We start from the raw sequence: 14,533 nt of genomic DNA, 5'->3' as shown, positions 1-14,533 counted from the left end.
ATAACCACATATCCATTACTTGAAAAAGACACCCAAGAGAGTTGAAACATGTTAAAGGAGTGTTTTTGGATGCCCCCACGAACCCAGATTCGGTAAGGACACAGCAGGAGTACCTGGGTTTCATCATCCTACTGTTACCATCTTGTTTATACTTGCTCTACGGTACAAGGCTGCCTTGTTTTTATTTTTATTTTATTAAAAGCCTCATGTTTGCTTTATCTGCACCATGAGAAGTTTGGCAAATCGGTACCATTGTGATAAATAGAAAAGAAAAGAAAAGAAACCTTTACATGTACATCTTTACACCTGTTCAAGTAAGCCAGTGTGAGCATTTACAAAGGTACCGTTATAGGAGTTACCATGAGTGTTTGATGTAAGCGCATGTAAGCACTATTTATGCATGGTCAGTTTACACTGTGGTGACAACCTAAAAGATACCTTTAAAGGAGTGCACCCACGGTTACTTATGTAAGCAGGTGTAAGATACTGTAACTGTGCAGATGCCTTTGGCGACTTGCGAAGTCGACAAGGCATTCACACAGGGGGAGGTGGATTGAGGTGGGCAGGGGGCACAAGCATGGGGATGCCCAGTGTTTCCTGGGCATTCCCACAAAAACACTTGGTGCACCCAGGAAAACGCTGGGCGTCCCCATGCGAACACAGGCAGCTGCCTGCTGGGGATAGGCGGCTGACGACACTGGACATCAGCCGCCCACCCCATTCTCAGATCGGACGGTGCAAATATAGGTCATGTTAATTTTGACCTACTTTTGTAGAAATTAAATGAATAGACACCAAAGTCATAGACTATGCAAGATCCCCTCCGAGTCAAATCACAATATGTGCCAAGAACCTTCTTCCAAAAACACTTGCTGCCAGCAAGGAAAAGAAAGCCTCCTCAAACTGCCAAAAGAAGCCCCGGATTAATACATATTACCGGAAATGCATTCCGTGTCCTACAATGTTATAAGTCATTATAAAAGGTAATAAATAAAATTATAAATAAAAATGTTACTGGTGTATTGTGCACCTGCTATCCTGTTTCTGTGTTGTTCTCAACATGACTCCACTTTACATCTATATTTTTAAATTAATTTTTCAAAACAATAATTTTGACATTTCAATGATAGTCTATATTTTTTCATATGTATAGTCCCATTTACTTGGTTTCTTGTTTCCCTTTTGTTCATACCTAGAGCCTCTGAGGCTAGCAAGTCAGTACAAACACAGACTGTGGTGATTGTGAAGACCATTAAAAGTAGAAATGTGCAGACTCGGACTCCAGAGATCCGAGCACCCACAGACATCATCATTCCGAGCACGGTTCCGAGCAGCGCTCGGAGATTCCCGTCTGACTCGGGTCCATCCGTGTGGGCGGCCCGGCGCCGGATTTCGCGAGGCTTTAAATAGCGGCTGCTGCGCCCCCCATCTTCACTCCAGTCTAGTAGTGGGTTGGGAGAGGGTGTGTTGGTGCTGCTGCTGGGGCTTGAGCTTGACCTTGAACGCAATATTTTTTATTCGCTGTGGCTGTCTCGCAGTGCTGCTGTGTAGTCTAACTGTGTACTTGTAGTACTACTGTCTCCTCTGTGCGGTCTACCTCTGGTATGCTGTGCTGTAATTATTTTATTCGCTGGGGCTGTCTCCCTCAGTGCTGCTGTGTACTCTGTTCTCCTCTCTGCTTAGGGTGGGCTCTCCCTAGCAAGGAGGACAGTCTAACTGTGTACTTGTAGTACTACTGTCTCCTCTGTGCTGGGGCCTACCTCTGGTGCTGTACTGTAATATATTATATATTATATTAATAATTAATTATATTATATATATAGTCCACTGTTGCCACTGGCAGTGCTACTGCCTAAGAGTACCTACCTAGTACATACTAGGCTGCTATATATAATTTAATTAAAAAATAATACCTTCGTGTGACTGTGAAAAATAATTCCATGCTGCTGGTGCACTGACGTGTGGAACTGCCAAGCAGTACCTAATATAATAAAATTAATTATTATAAATTCTGCTGGTGCACATATACTAGTATTGCTGACTTGTACTGTCTTGTGCCTAGTACTGCCTTATCTACCTGTCTGGTGCCTAGTACTGCCGTATCTACCGCTGCAGTGCCACTCTTACGTGAGCCACGTGTTTGTGCTGCACACTTGTGTGGCTTAGCATAGTTATCCAGCTACCTCGGTGCAACCTTTTTCCCTAAAAACAATATTGTGAGGTGTTCAGAATAGACTGGAAATGAGTGGAAATTAATGTTATTGAGGTTAATATAGCGTAGGAGCAAAATAAACCCCAAATTCTGTGATTTTAGCAGTTTTTATGCTTTTTTAACAAAAAAATCCAAACCCAAAAAATCCAAACACAAAACATTTGGAGGTGTTTTGGCAAAACCCATTAGAACCCAAAACCTCATGGTAATCAGAACCCAAAACCCGAAAAGTGGCCGGTATACATCCCTAATTAAAAGATCCTAGTTCTCAGCCCTCAATTCTTGAAGTCACCCACCCAATGTTACATCCAACTAATGGACCACTTTATTAATGAGGGACTGACTTTACTGATTGAGTCCAGTTCATCATGTTTATGTTTTATCACCACTGTTAATCAGTGGCAACTCCAGAGGAGGGACTGCAACACAGTCCAAAACTCAATTAGGCAAGCCACACCAACTGTCACAACAAACACTGGCAAACATCACTGCCTGGGACTGACTGCCAATTGCTGTGGCTCCCCTATTTAAATTTTGGAATGTGCTGCAATCCCACCTCTGGTTCTGCCACTGCCGGGGACAATGTCTTGGTTAGTAGCATATTATTTTAATCTGTACAGTTGGCCAAATTACAGTATGTGTGTATAAGTATTAGTAGATGGAACAACATTGTTTTCATCAATTTGAGTAGGAACATGTCAGTAACTACATGGAGCTACAGCTACTGGGTCTCCTATTATAACATAACCAAATATGATACTAATCTTAATGCTAAATGCAATGTTTAATACATTTTTATATAATATCCCCATATTATAGAAACCCCCACCTACAGTGAATACTTTATCAGTGACATTGGCAATCTGGATTGGTATAACAGCCCGCTCCTCTTACTCCCATTCTTCCTGCACAAATTGCTGCATCATCATTGAGCTGAGAGTGCAAATCTCTATTCCCTGTGACACTGGAGTAGGATAACAGTTTCCCTCACAAACACAGTCATTGCTGCAGTATATCTGCATCATAAGCACAAGTCTCTATTCACAGTGACACTGATTCTCTGGAGTGGACTACCAGCATCCTCCCACTCTGAAAAATAGGGCCTGATTCAGATCCTGAAGAGTCTGTGGTATGAGATGCAAAATATCAATGACTGGTACTTTGTGCATGCTAAGGGCATGAACTGCCCATGTAAAATATGGGTCCTGCATTGAAGGATGCACTACAGCTGCAAGCATGAAGAGATTGAAAGTTTGCAACCATTTTAGAACAGTGGAACAGATGACCTCCATTTCAGAAAATGGAGCATGTTACCTCCATTTTGTGGGCAGTACAGAGGCCAGGATATCCATAGATTTTCATGCATCCTGGAGTTGTGGTGGCTGGCTTGCATGTGGCACCTATTTATACCAGACACCTCTTACTTCATTACCATATCTGTGCATCACTGCTACTTCCAAGTAGGAAGTAGGAGGTGCTCACTCCAACTGCTGAATCAGACCCAAACTGCTGCATCATCCCTGAACCACCAGTATAACTCTCTAAACATAGTGGCAGTGATTTTCCAACATCCAATAAATGACAGAGATGAAAAGAATTCATTCAGGTACAGTAGAGTCCTGTAATGTCATAAATTAGAAAGCATATACAGTAGGAATTCTTATTGGTTGTGTGTGAGATCCAAAAATAGGCTAAAAATAGCGTAGACTGGTACAAGTACCTTAGAGGAAATATTTCATTTATTTAAAAAAAAAATGCATCTAAAACCTTCTATATGGGCCACTGAATTTTTGATTAAATTTAAGAGAAATAAGGAAATACAACTTTTATAAAGGTAAGTTCGTGTGCCCATTTTCCAGTTCTGGAGTTCTTAAAATAGTGTTAGATGTCTTAAGGTGTTTAAAATATACTTTATGAATATAGTGTACAGCATTGTTACAAAAATTCACATACTGTAGATGCAATTAAAATTTTGGTGCAAGTCAAAAAGAAGCACTACAATGGTCATAGTGACAATACCAAGTAAAAGTAGGTATTATTCACAAACAAGGAATATGTCACACGTAGCCGCGACGGAGCGCGGCGGGTACAGTACTCACCCGTCCGCGCCCGCCGCCGGCTAGCGTGTGCAGGCTCCGGTCTGCGGTGTGCGGGTAGCGGCAGCTCTGGGTAGGGATGGCAGCAGTAGTGGTGCCGGGAGGCCGGCGTCGCCATCTTGGTTGAGGGCAGGAGACAGATTGGCCCAGAGTGGAGGTTCCCTCCTCATCCTGTGCTGACAGCCAATGGCAGCCATCCCCTGGGGATATAGGGGATCTGCCTAGGCTGTTCAGTGTCAGTGCAATGAGTCTTTGGAGTCATTCACAACTCCTAGCTGATTCCTGGATCCTGGCTCTTTCTCTCCTGACTCTGGTGCCTTGCTCCCTGCATCTTGCTACAAGGAAGTTTTCTCCTGACACCAATGCTGCAAGTCCTACCTAGTGCTTGTTCCTGCTTGTGTCCCAGAATTACCCTGCACAGCTTCCCGCTGTCCTCCTTCATACAACTCATTCATTCCATCATCTTTCAGTCATCCGGATCCATTTCTTCTGTCATCAAATCAACCTCCTTCCGGATCCTCATCTATGTACTCTGGCTCACCAAGTATACGTTTCCAGATTTCCCTGCCCGTTATTAGTATTGTGCTGGACTTTATTTAATTTATTCCAACTGTCACTTAAAGAAGTATTTGAGTGAAGTTTATCATTTATGAAATCCGTTATTAAACCTGCACGTTTCAATCCTACTCCTCCTGGTCCGTCTCCGGTTCCTGTGTACCACACGACTCCATCCAGCCCTTTAGCCGTGACAGTTTGCACTGACCCGATGGAATCGGGTGAAGCACAGGCCTCCATGACGGATGTTCTTCAAGGCATCATGGCTCGATTGGAACAAGTAGAGACTACCCAGCGTCAAGTGGCTCAATTTCTCCAGACCTTGTCATCACCTCAGGCGGCTCCCTCAGTTTCAGCAGCACCAACCTCCGGAGCTTCGGCCCCTGCTGCTCCCCCTGGGCCAGCTGCTCCTCACCAGCTACACCTGTCAACCCCCGGTAAATATGACGGGTCCCCGAGAGGGTGTCGAGGATTCCTGAATCAATGTGACGTCCATTTTACCCTCCAGCCTTCCAATTTCCCCTCTCCCAAGACTCGGGTGGCTTACATCGTGTCCCTACTGGCGGGTCCAGCCCTGGAGTGGGTGTCCCCCCTTTGGGAGCGTGCGGATCCCATCCTCAATAACTATGAAGAATTTGTGGCCTCCTTCCGTCGCATCTTCGACGAGCCTGGCAGAGTGTCCTCCGCAGCCACGGAGATCCTAAGGATTCGTCAGGGCAGTCGCCCAGTGGGACAATATGTCGTACAATTTCAAACCCTGGCTTCCGAACTCAGATGGAACGAAGAGGCTCTCGTTTCTGCCTTCTGGAACGGCCTAGCCGGGCGCATCAAGGACGAGTTAGCAACTCGCGATTCTCCTTCCACCCTGGCTGATCTCATTTCATTATGTAACAAAGTCGATCTGCGACTCCAAGAACGCCAACTTGAGAGGAATCGCTCTGATCGCCTTCGCCCTCGATTTCCTTCCAATGTCGCACCAGCCTCCAAACCAACCCAGCCTCCTGCGGTGTCAACAGATGAGCCCATGCAAATCAACCGCTCCCGTCTCTCTCTCGAAGAGAAGTCCCGAAGACGGCGAGAGAATCTATGCATGTACTGTGGCTCCTCAGCTCACTTATTGGCTTCCTGCCCGCTGCGGCCGGGAAACGACCGCTCCTAATCTCCCCGAGGGAGGTCCGATTAGGAGTCTTGCTTCCATCTCCCTCTTCTTCTGATTCCACCATTCCGGTTACCCTTGTGTGTCCCCAAGGGAGAAAAAGAGTTCAGGCCCTATTGGACTCTGGAGCAGCGGGAAACTTCCTTTTTTCTTCTTTTGTTACCCAACATGCCCTGCCTGTGCAACCCCTGGATCACTCGCTGGTCCTCACTGCAGTGGATGGGAGTCGAATTCGTAGTGGACAAATCACCCATCAGACCACCCCGGTGACACTGCTCATAGGAGCTCTACATCAAGAGACCCTCGAATTCTTCATTCTTCCACAGTCCTCACACCAAATGGTCCTGGGCCTTCCCTGGCTCTCCAAACATAACCCACACATCGATTGGACCAATATGGAGGTCAAGGCCTGGGGAACAGATTGCCAGTCTACTTGCATTCCTCAGATCCTTCCGGTCTACCAGACCCATCCACAACGTGAGGGTAACTGTCCTTCATCCTCTTCAGCTCCACCCTTGTCGATACCCACACCATATCGTTCATTTACAGATGTATTCAGTAAAGGTGGTGCCGACACCCTGCCTCCTCACCGTCCTTGGGACTGTCCGATAGAGCTGGTGGCCGGGAAGTTCCCTCCTCGTGGCCGCATCTATCCCCTGTCGCTACCTGAGACTGAGGCCATGTCCTCGTACATTCAAGAGAACTTAAACAAAGGTTTCATTCGACCATCTACTTCTCCGGCCGGGGCCGGGTTTTTCTTTGTGAAAAAGAAAGATGGCGGTCTTCGGCCATGTATCGACTATAGGGGCCTGAATGACATCACCATTAAAAACCGCTATCCCTTACCCCTTATCGCAGAACTATTCGACAAGATCAGAGGGGCAGCAATCTTTACTAAATTGGACCTGCGAGGGGCCTACAATTTGATCCGGATCCGTCCAGGTGACGAGTGGAAGACGGCTTTTAACACGCGCGACGGCCACTATGAATACCTGGTGATGCCCTTCGGCCTTTGTAACGCCCCCGCTGTCTTCCAACAGTTTGTAAATGATATCTTTCGGGACTTGCTGTACCACTCCATCGTAGTCTATCTAGACGATATACTCATCTTCTCTCCAAATCTCCAACTTCACAGACAGACAGTGTCCGAAGTCCTACGACGTCTTCGCCAAAATCAACTGTTCTGCAAGTTGGAAAAGTGCGTTTTTGAGGTCACGTCCATTCCATTCTTGGGTCACATTCTCTCCGCCACTGGGATAGAAATGGACCCAGAGAAGGTGAGAGCCATCCAAGACTGGGCAGCCCCCACAACACTCAAAGGAATTCAGAGATTCCTAGGGTTCTCAAACTATTACCGGCGATTTATCCGGAACTTCTCTACTATCGCTGCTCCCCTCACTGCTCTCACTTGCAAGGGAGCTGATCCAAGCCGATGGTCGCCAGAAGCATCCTCTGCCTTCCAGCAGTTAAAGAGAGCATTCATGACGGCACCAATCCTCCTCCAACCAGACCTCGACAGGCCCTTCATTCTCGAGGTGGACGCATCCTCGGAAGGGATCGGGGCCATCTTGTCACAAAAAGGTGAGGATCAAGAATTACACCCTTGTGCCTTCCTCTCCAAAAAATTCCTCCCAGCAGAGAAGAATTACCCCATCGGGGAACAGGAGTTGCTTGCAGTCAAAACTGCGTTAGAGGAGTGGCGATACCTTCTGGAGGGGGCACGACATAAGATCACCGTGTATTCAGACCACAAAAATCTGTCCTTTCTTAAACAGGCTCAGTGCCTTACTGCCCGCCAAGCCCGTTGGGCCATGTTTTTTGAACGCTTTGATTTCCAAATTTAATTCCGACCTGGAACCACGAATACTAAGGCAGACGCTCTATCCCGCTCCTTTGAGACGACCTCTGACCTAGAGACACCTCCTCGTCCAATCCTCGATCCGCTGGTCTTCGCCCAAGTAACCGTACAGCCATCTCCTCCTCCAGGTAAAACGTTCGTTCCCCCCGAACTTCGAAAGAAAATATTGTCATGGGCACATTCTTCCCGCTTCGCAGGGCACGCAGGAGCACAAAAGACCTTGATGTTCCTGTCACGTTCTTATTGGTGGCCAACCATCCGCCACGACGTAACCAACTTCGTTGCCTCTTTTGTAAGATGTGCTCAGCATAAAGTGCCCAGAACAACTCCCGCTGGTCCTCTCCGCCCTCTAACCATTCCCACAGAACCATGGACCCATCTGTCAATGGACTTCATTTGCGAACTACCTCCCTCAAAAGGTCATACCGCAATCTGGGTAGTGGTCGACCGATTCTCGAAAATGGTCCATTTTTTCCCACTAAAAGGTCTCCCCTCTGCTCCAGTACTGGCTCAGCTATTCATCTCAACCATTTTTAAACTTCACGGACTGCCCAAAGAGATTGTATCCGACCGCGGAGTACAGTTCGTTGCAAAGTTCTGGAGAGCTCTCTGTGCCGCGGTACAGGTCAAACTCAAGTTTTCCACTGCCTTTCATCCCCAGACCAACGGCCAGACAGAACGGGTGAATCAAGACTTGGAGGCCTTTATCCGACTGTTTGTCTCGTCTTCCCAAGATGACTGGGTGGATCTTCTCCCGTGGGCAGAATATATGCATAACAACTCCTATCACTCTTCCTCCGGAACCACCCCCTTCTTTACAGTATTCGGCAAACATCCACGATCTCCGGATTTCTCAGAATTATCCTCTTCCGAAGTTCCTGCAGCAACCACTTCATTACAACGCTTTGCTAAAATCTGGTCGGATGTCCACACCGCTCTTCTTAAATCTTCCGCCCGATACAAGAGGATGGCAGACAGGAAAAGAAGGGCAGCGCCCAGATTGAAAGTCGGAGACCGGGTATGGCTGTTTACCCGCCATATACGCCTCCGTCTGCCCTCTATGAAGCTGGCTCCCCGGTTCATTGGGCCATACCCTATCATCCAAGTCATTAATCCTGTCGCTTATAGACTTCAACTTCCTCCTTCCCTAAGGATTTCGAATTCCTTCCATGTGTCCCTCCTCAAGCCTTTAAGGTTGAACTCTTATCAAAAGAAGATTCCCAAACCGCCCAAGATTAACTCCGAAAGTGGGGCTGAATTCGAGGTAAGACGCATTATAGACTCTCGTTGCCGCAATTCTCGTACCCAGTATCTGGTGGAATGGGTTGGGTTTGGTCCCGAAGAGAACTCTTGGGTGGATTCCATTGATTTGCACGCTCCAAAACTGGTAAAGCAATTTCTCCAGAGAAATCCACACAAGGCCCATAGGCGCCCTGGGGTCACCCTGAAAAGGGGGGGTACTGTCACACGTAGCCGCGACGGAGCGCGGCGGGTACAGTACTCACCCGTCCGCGCCCGCCGCCGGCTAGCGTGTGCAGGCTCCGGTCTGCGGTGTGCGGGTAGCGGCAGCTCTGGGTAGGGATGGCAGCAGTAGTGGTGCCGGGAGGCCGGCGTCGCCATCTTGGTTGAGGGCAGGAGACAGATTGGCCCAGAGTGGAGGTTCCCTCCTCATCCTGTGCTGACAGCCAATGGCAGCCATCCCCTGGGGATATAGGGGATCTGCCTAGGCTGTTCAGTGTCAGTGCAATGAGTCTTTGGAGTCATTCACAACTCCTAGCTGATTCCTGGATCCTGGCTCTTTCTCTCCTGACTCTGGTGCCTTGCTCCCTGCATCTTGCTACAAGGAAGTTTTCTCCTGACACCAATGCTGCAAGTCCTACCTAGTGCTTGTTCCTGCTTGTGTCCCAGAATTACCCTGCACAGCTTCCCGCTGTCCTCCTTCATACAACTCATTCATTCCATCATCTTTCAGTCATCCGGATCCATTTCTTCTGTCATCAAATCAACCTCCTTCCGGATCCTCATCTATGTACTCTGGCTCACCAAGTATACGTTTCCAGATTTCCCTGCCCGTTATTAGTATTGTGCTGGACTTTATTTAATTTATTCCAACTGTCACTTAAAGAAGTATTTGAGTGAAGTTTATCATTTATGAAATCCGTTATTAAACCTGCACGTTTCAATCCTACTCCTCCTGGTCCGTCTCCGGTTCCTGTGTACCACACGACTCCATCCAGCCCTTTAGCCGTGACAGAATAATTTGTTAAATTACATACAGCTCCTAAAGGTTATATGCCAGGGTGCCGGATGATGCTCCGACAGTCGTGATTACAACGTCAGGATACTGACTGTTGGGATCCCCACAGTCGGAGCCCCATACCACACACATATGCCAAGCTATGCAAGCTGAAAAGGGCAGAGATGAACAGGGGATTTTACCTCATTAAATAAAGCCGGAAATGATTACATTTAGGAAAAAGTGAAAAATGTAAAATTTTGTCAAAGCTTAGGGATTCTGAAAAGTGGAGAAATTACATCTAAAAAATACTGCGCCCTTTAGTTGCAGTATTTTTTGAATTTCTCTTTACTCTTTTCTTTGTAAGTACTGTAAATAATCATACTCAATCATCATTAATTATCTATCCCATAAAGGAAATATAGATGTATTTATTTATCTCTTAGACTGGAATTTACTAGGAGTATATATTAAATTAACAGTTGCTAATTATGTACAGTAATTATTTGACCAATTTTTTATTATGTAAATATATATCTGCAGATCAATCAGTTTGTAATTGTGTTTATATTTCTAATTTAGTTTAAAAGAAAATATCACAACTATTCATTTTTGTTGTACTTGATTAAAGGACTGTTTTTAAAGACTAAAATGAGTGAGACAATAGGAAACAGCTAACACAATAGCCACATACAGTATTAATATGTCATGGAAATCTAAACCTTATGACAGTTCATTAACATTACTACAGATACTGTAGGTCCGCAGTCATTTATCCCACGGACAAGTCACACAAGCAGGCAAATTGCTATTAGCCGCACCTGGGTATGACCTATTTGTGGGAACATATGCATCCATGTGATCCTATGGATGTGGGAGCATGCGCAGTGCACCCACACAGCAGCAGGCATGCTAGTCCCGGCAATCTACTAACGACTGCCATGGCTGATGGCCAAGCTGACTATGGCCACATCTTCTGTATATAGTAGGAGAGGCAACTTGTGGTTCTTCAGCTAGCAGAGCATGCTGGGAGCTGTAGATAAACTATAGCAAAAGAGCCAAATATTGCCTAGGTCTTCTTGGTGTGTTGGCCACCAACAATATGTTATAAATAGGCCCCAATGAAGGTAAAAAAAACTACAGTAGTATTACATGCAACAATGCCAATGAGTTGTCATTCATTGATAGCTCTCGATAACACATGCACCTCCCTTTGGTTAGTATCATTTTGCACTATGGGCTATCATATTTAAAGGATTTCAAGTGAACACAGATCCCATTCTCTGGGGAAAAACAGTAAGCTGTGATAATTATTTGAAGACAAATATATAAAAATAATAAGAACTAAATCTAAAAACAGGTTTAGTCCTTAATGTCCATTTAATTAACAGCTTTGCTTCTTTCCTTATTTTCAACAGTGCATTGGCAAAAGTATAAATATGAGTTGCAGGAAAGAGCATTTTCCCAGCATGCTGTGCCATAGGAAACCAATATTTATGGAAGACCTAGAAATTATAACCTGTAAATATAGCCTTTACCATTTTAAACATTAAATGAGACATTACAGGATTTGCTATATATATATATATATATTTTTTTTTACTAAACACATATTATGAAAATAATAAAATATAAGCCATTGGTGATCAAATTAACTCAGTCAAACATAAATAAACACACTCAAATAGACAGTGTTTAACCCCGTGAAGCAAGTGTCAAGCCATGGTGTGCAGTTCTGTTTAAGTGCAGGATGATCATCCCTTTTTTTTTTGGCTTAACCAAGCACACTTTTGACTTTTGGAACACATGACAGTAATGTTCCAAAATGATTGTGGTAGTGCAGGTTTCAAGATAATTTCCATGTGACTGTTCATTGAGTCCAATGAAGGCTTCCTAAACCCAGACATAACAAGCAAAGCTTTAAAGTTCCCCTACTAAAATTTGCCTGTTGTGTAAAAAGCCAAGTCAGTTTTTTTTGTGTTTCAAGAAAAAAAGAGAGCTTTAAAAAAAATAAACCAAAAAAAGTCTTTAACTGTAAAGGAGCCAGTGGATGTCTTGCTTATAAAGCTAGTGCCTTTTATTCCCAAGAGACTTGTCTTTGTGGAAGTAGGAACAAAATGAAGAAGCTCGGCTAAAATGATGACATTTATTGGCATTCTCTTTTACTCTTCTTTATCTGAAAAAGAAAAAGAAAAAAAAAAGGAGAGTCATTTCTGAAATTTTAGTCCCACCGATCGTCCATCTGCTGAGAAAGCTGCTGGGAACAGAAATCAAGGAATGTGTATGAAAAGATAAAAAGCTGCACCTTTGTAAACAGAATACCATCTGTAATACTGCATATGAGGAATTCATTTATTATGGCCGATAACAATTAGCAATGTTTAGCAGGGAATGCCTTCATGAGAGGACCTGGCTGAATTATATTAATTGCAGTAGGTGTTGGTTTGCCTTTTTGGGTGGACAAATGGATCACAGCAGGTATGAGGTTTGCCACAACAACGCTGAGTACCCCTACATTAAACACAACACAGAGATGATAATGCCATTAATAAATGTAAAAAATGTATTGCCTGGGCCACAATAAATCAAGTACCCCACAGTTGCTTTATAAGTGGCCTTAAATGATAGCCACAAATGAAGCAAGGCAAAAGTTTGTAGAGTTTCTGGCCAAAAGAAAAGTCTGTGGGTGTAATTTACTAAGATGAAAATAAGACTTCACATGTGATGTTGCTATGGGCAACAAATCAGAATCTACTTATTTATTTAGCACCCTCTAGAAAATAGTAGATTGGATCTGATTGGTTGTCCATAGCAACATACCATGTATGTTGCAAATTTTCCCCTGTATGTTTGTGTGGCATCAAAATGTGGAGTGGAAATATTGAGCACACATACAGTATTCATCATTCGATCACAAAAGAAAGTGAGTAATAATGATTGATTAATAATGAGAAATAATGGGTGATGACCAAAGGTGCTGTTGAGAAATCACTTTGAACAAGACTGAAGGAAAAACACATAGTACTATTTTTTGGGATTTAAGACACATCTTTCCAGGGTCCTACTGTTATTATTAATGCTTCTATTTTTATTGGTGGTCTATAGTTTATTTTCAATATCTGATTTCTGTGGAGAGTATCTCTGAATCTTACATAGTTACATAGTAGTTAAGGCTGAATAAATAAATGCGTCCATCGAGTTCAAACTTTGATTTAAGTATACCCACCCCGATATCATATATGAATATGTTAAATAAAAGAGGCCCTAGCACTGAACCCTGTGGCACTTCACTTGGTACTGGTATCCTGCACCAGTATTTCAGTAAAACATATCACTATGCGAACACATAATCATTATCTAGCTGACAAACATTTCAATTAACATTAGCCAACACATGTTTTACTGCTGACACAGCTTTTTCAAGGCCTTGAAAATGCTGTGTCATTAGTGAAACATGTGTCAGCTTTGAAAAAGCTGTGTCAGTAGTGAAACACGTGTCGGCAAATGTTAATTGAAATGTTTGTTAGCTAGATAATGATTATGTGTTAGCATAGTGATATGATTTACTAAAATACTGGTGCATCAACCTATATATCCCAATGAATAGGTAATATTGATTATTTAGTGAACCATCTTGCATTAAGCAGCAGAGGGCAGCAAATACCAATGAAAGGATTCATATGTAATGTGAGATCCACAGTAGACCATCGGTCCAGTAGAGGGCAATAAAGCTCCATGAATCTGACAAGTGCTCAAATACTGTGGTTTTTTCAAATACAGTGATGCATTTAATTGGTATTATATAACCAGCAGAATGTGATAAAGGCAATATAGCCATAACTGGTACTGCTCCTCTTAACAATATGCACCACTGAAAGATTGGTATCCACATTTACACACCCCAATTAAAAGGGTAAATGATATTGACCTATTAGGATAAAATCAAAACCATACAGTAGAGGGCAATAAATACTGATGTAAAAATTAGCTCATATATATTTAGTAGCATATAGGAATGTTCTGTTCAGCAGAGGGCAGTGAAGCCCCCACTAATTGAGGGCAGTGAAGCCCTCACTAATTGAATGAATGCTCAAGCATTGATGATTTACCATATATTAAATATGATGGCATTTGTATAGGATATCGAACAGTCAGTAAAAAGGGAAACCAAGGCAGCATAACTCTGAATATTGGGTAAATAATACAAAGATATATCTGCCCGTAAAAAGTAAAAAAAATACTGACTGGGACGGATTCACTTAACCCATATTAATCAGCTATTACATTTTCAAAAAAAGAAAAAATGTAAAAAAGAAATCAGAAATATATACATTCGAATGTTATCATCTCTGCCATTTCCCTGCATGGGTTATAAAGCAAAATGATCCCTATGCCACTTGATACATGATACCTGCCATTT

General features: G+C 43.8%; 1 protein-coding gene across 5 annotated transcripts in view; it reads right to left on the bottom strand.

Annotated features, from left to right (window-relative positions):
- PDE1C (phosphodiesterase 1C) overlaps positions 1–14,533 on the bottom strand; it is a 790,350-nt gene that overhangs the window by 4,256 nt on the left and 771,561 nt on the right. The window contains exon 17 of one of the 5 annotated variants that reach the window (XM_083188444.1): positions 9,434–12,289. The exons of the other annotated variants lie outside the window; for them this stretch is intronic. Coding sequence (XP_083044570.1) covers positions 12,276–12,289 — 14 coding nt within the window. The 3' untranslated portion in view covers positions 9,434–12,275. Of the gene's footprint in view, positions 1–9,433; positions 12,290–14,533 lie in introns of those variants that run through there. 5 annotated transcript variants of the gene reach the window in all.

The sequence above is a fragment of the Crinia signifera genome, chromosome 5, assembly GCF_055691185.1.
Source record: "Crinia signifera chromosome 5, ASM5569118v1, whole genome shotgun sequence".
Classification (NCBI taxonomy): domain Eukaryota; kingdom Metazoa; phylum Chordata; class Amphibia; order Anura; family Myobatrachidae; genus Crinia; species Crinia signifera.
This window is presented reverse-complemented; position numbering and strand designations above follow the sequence as displayed.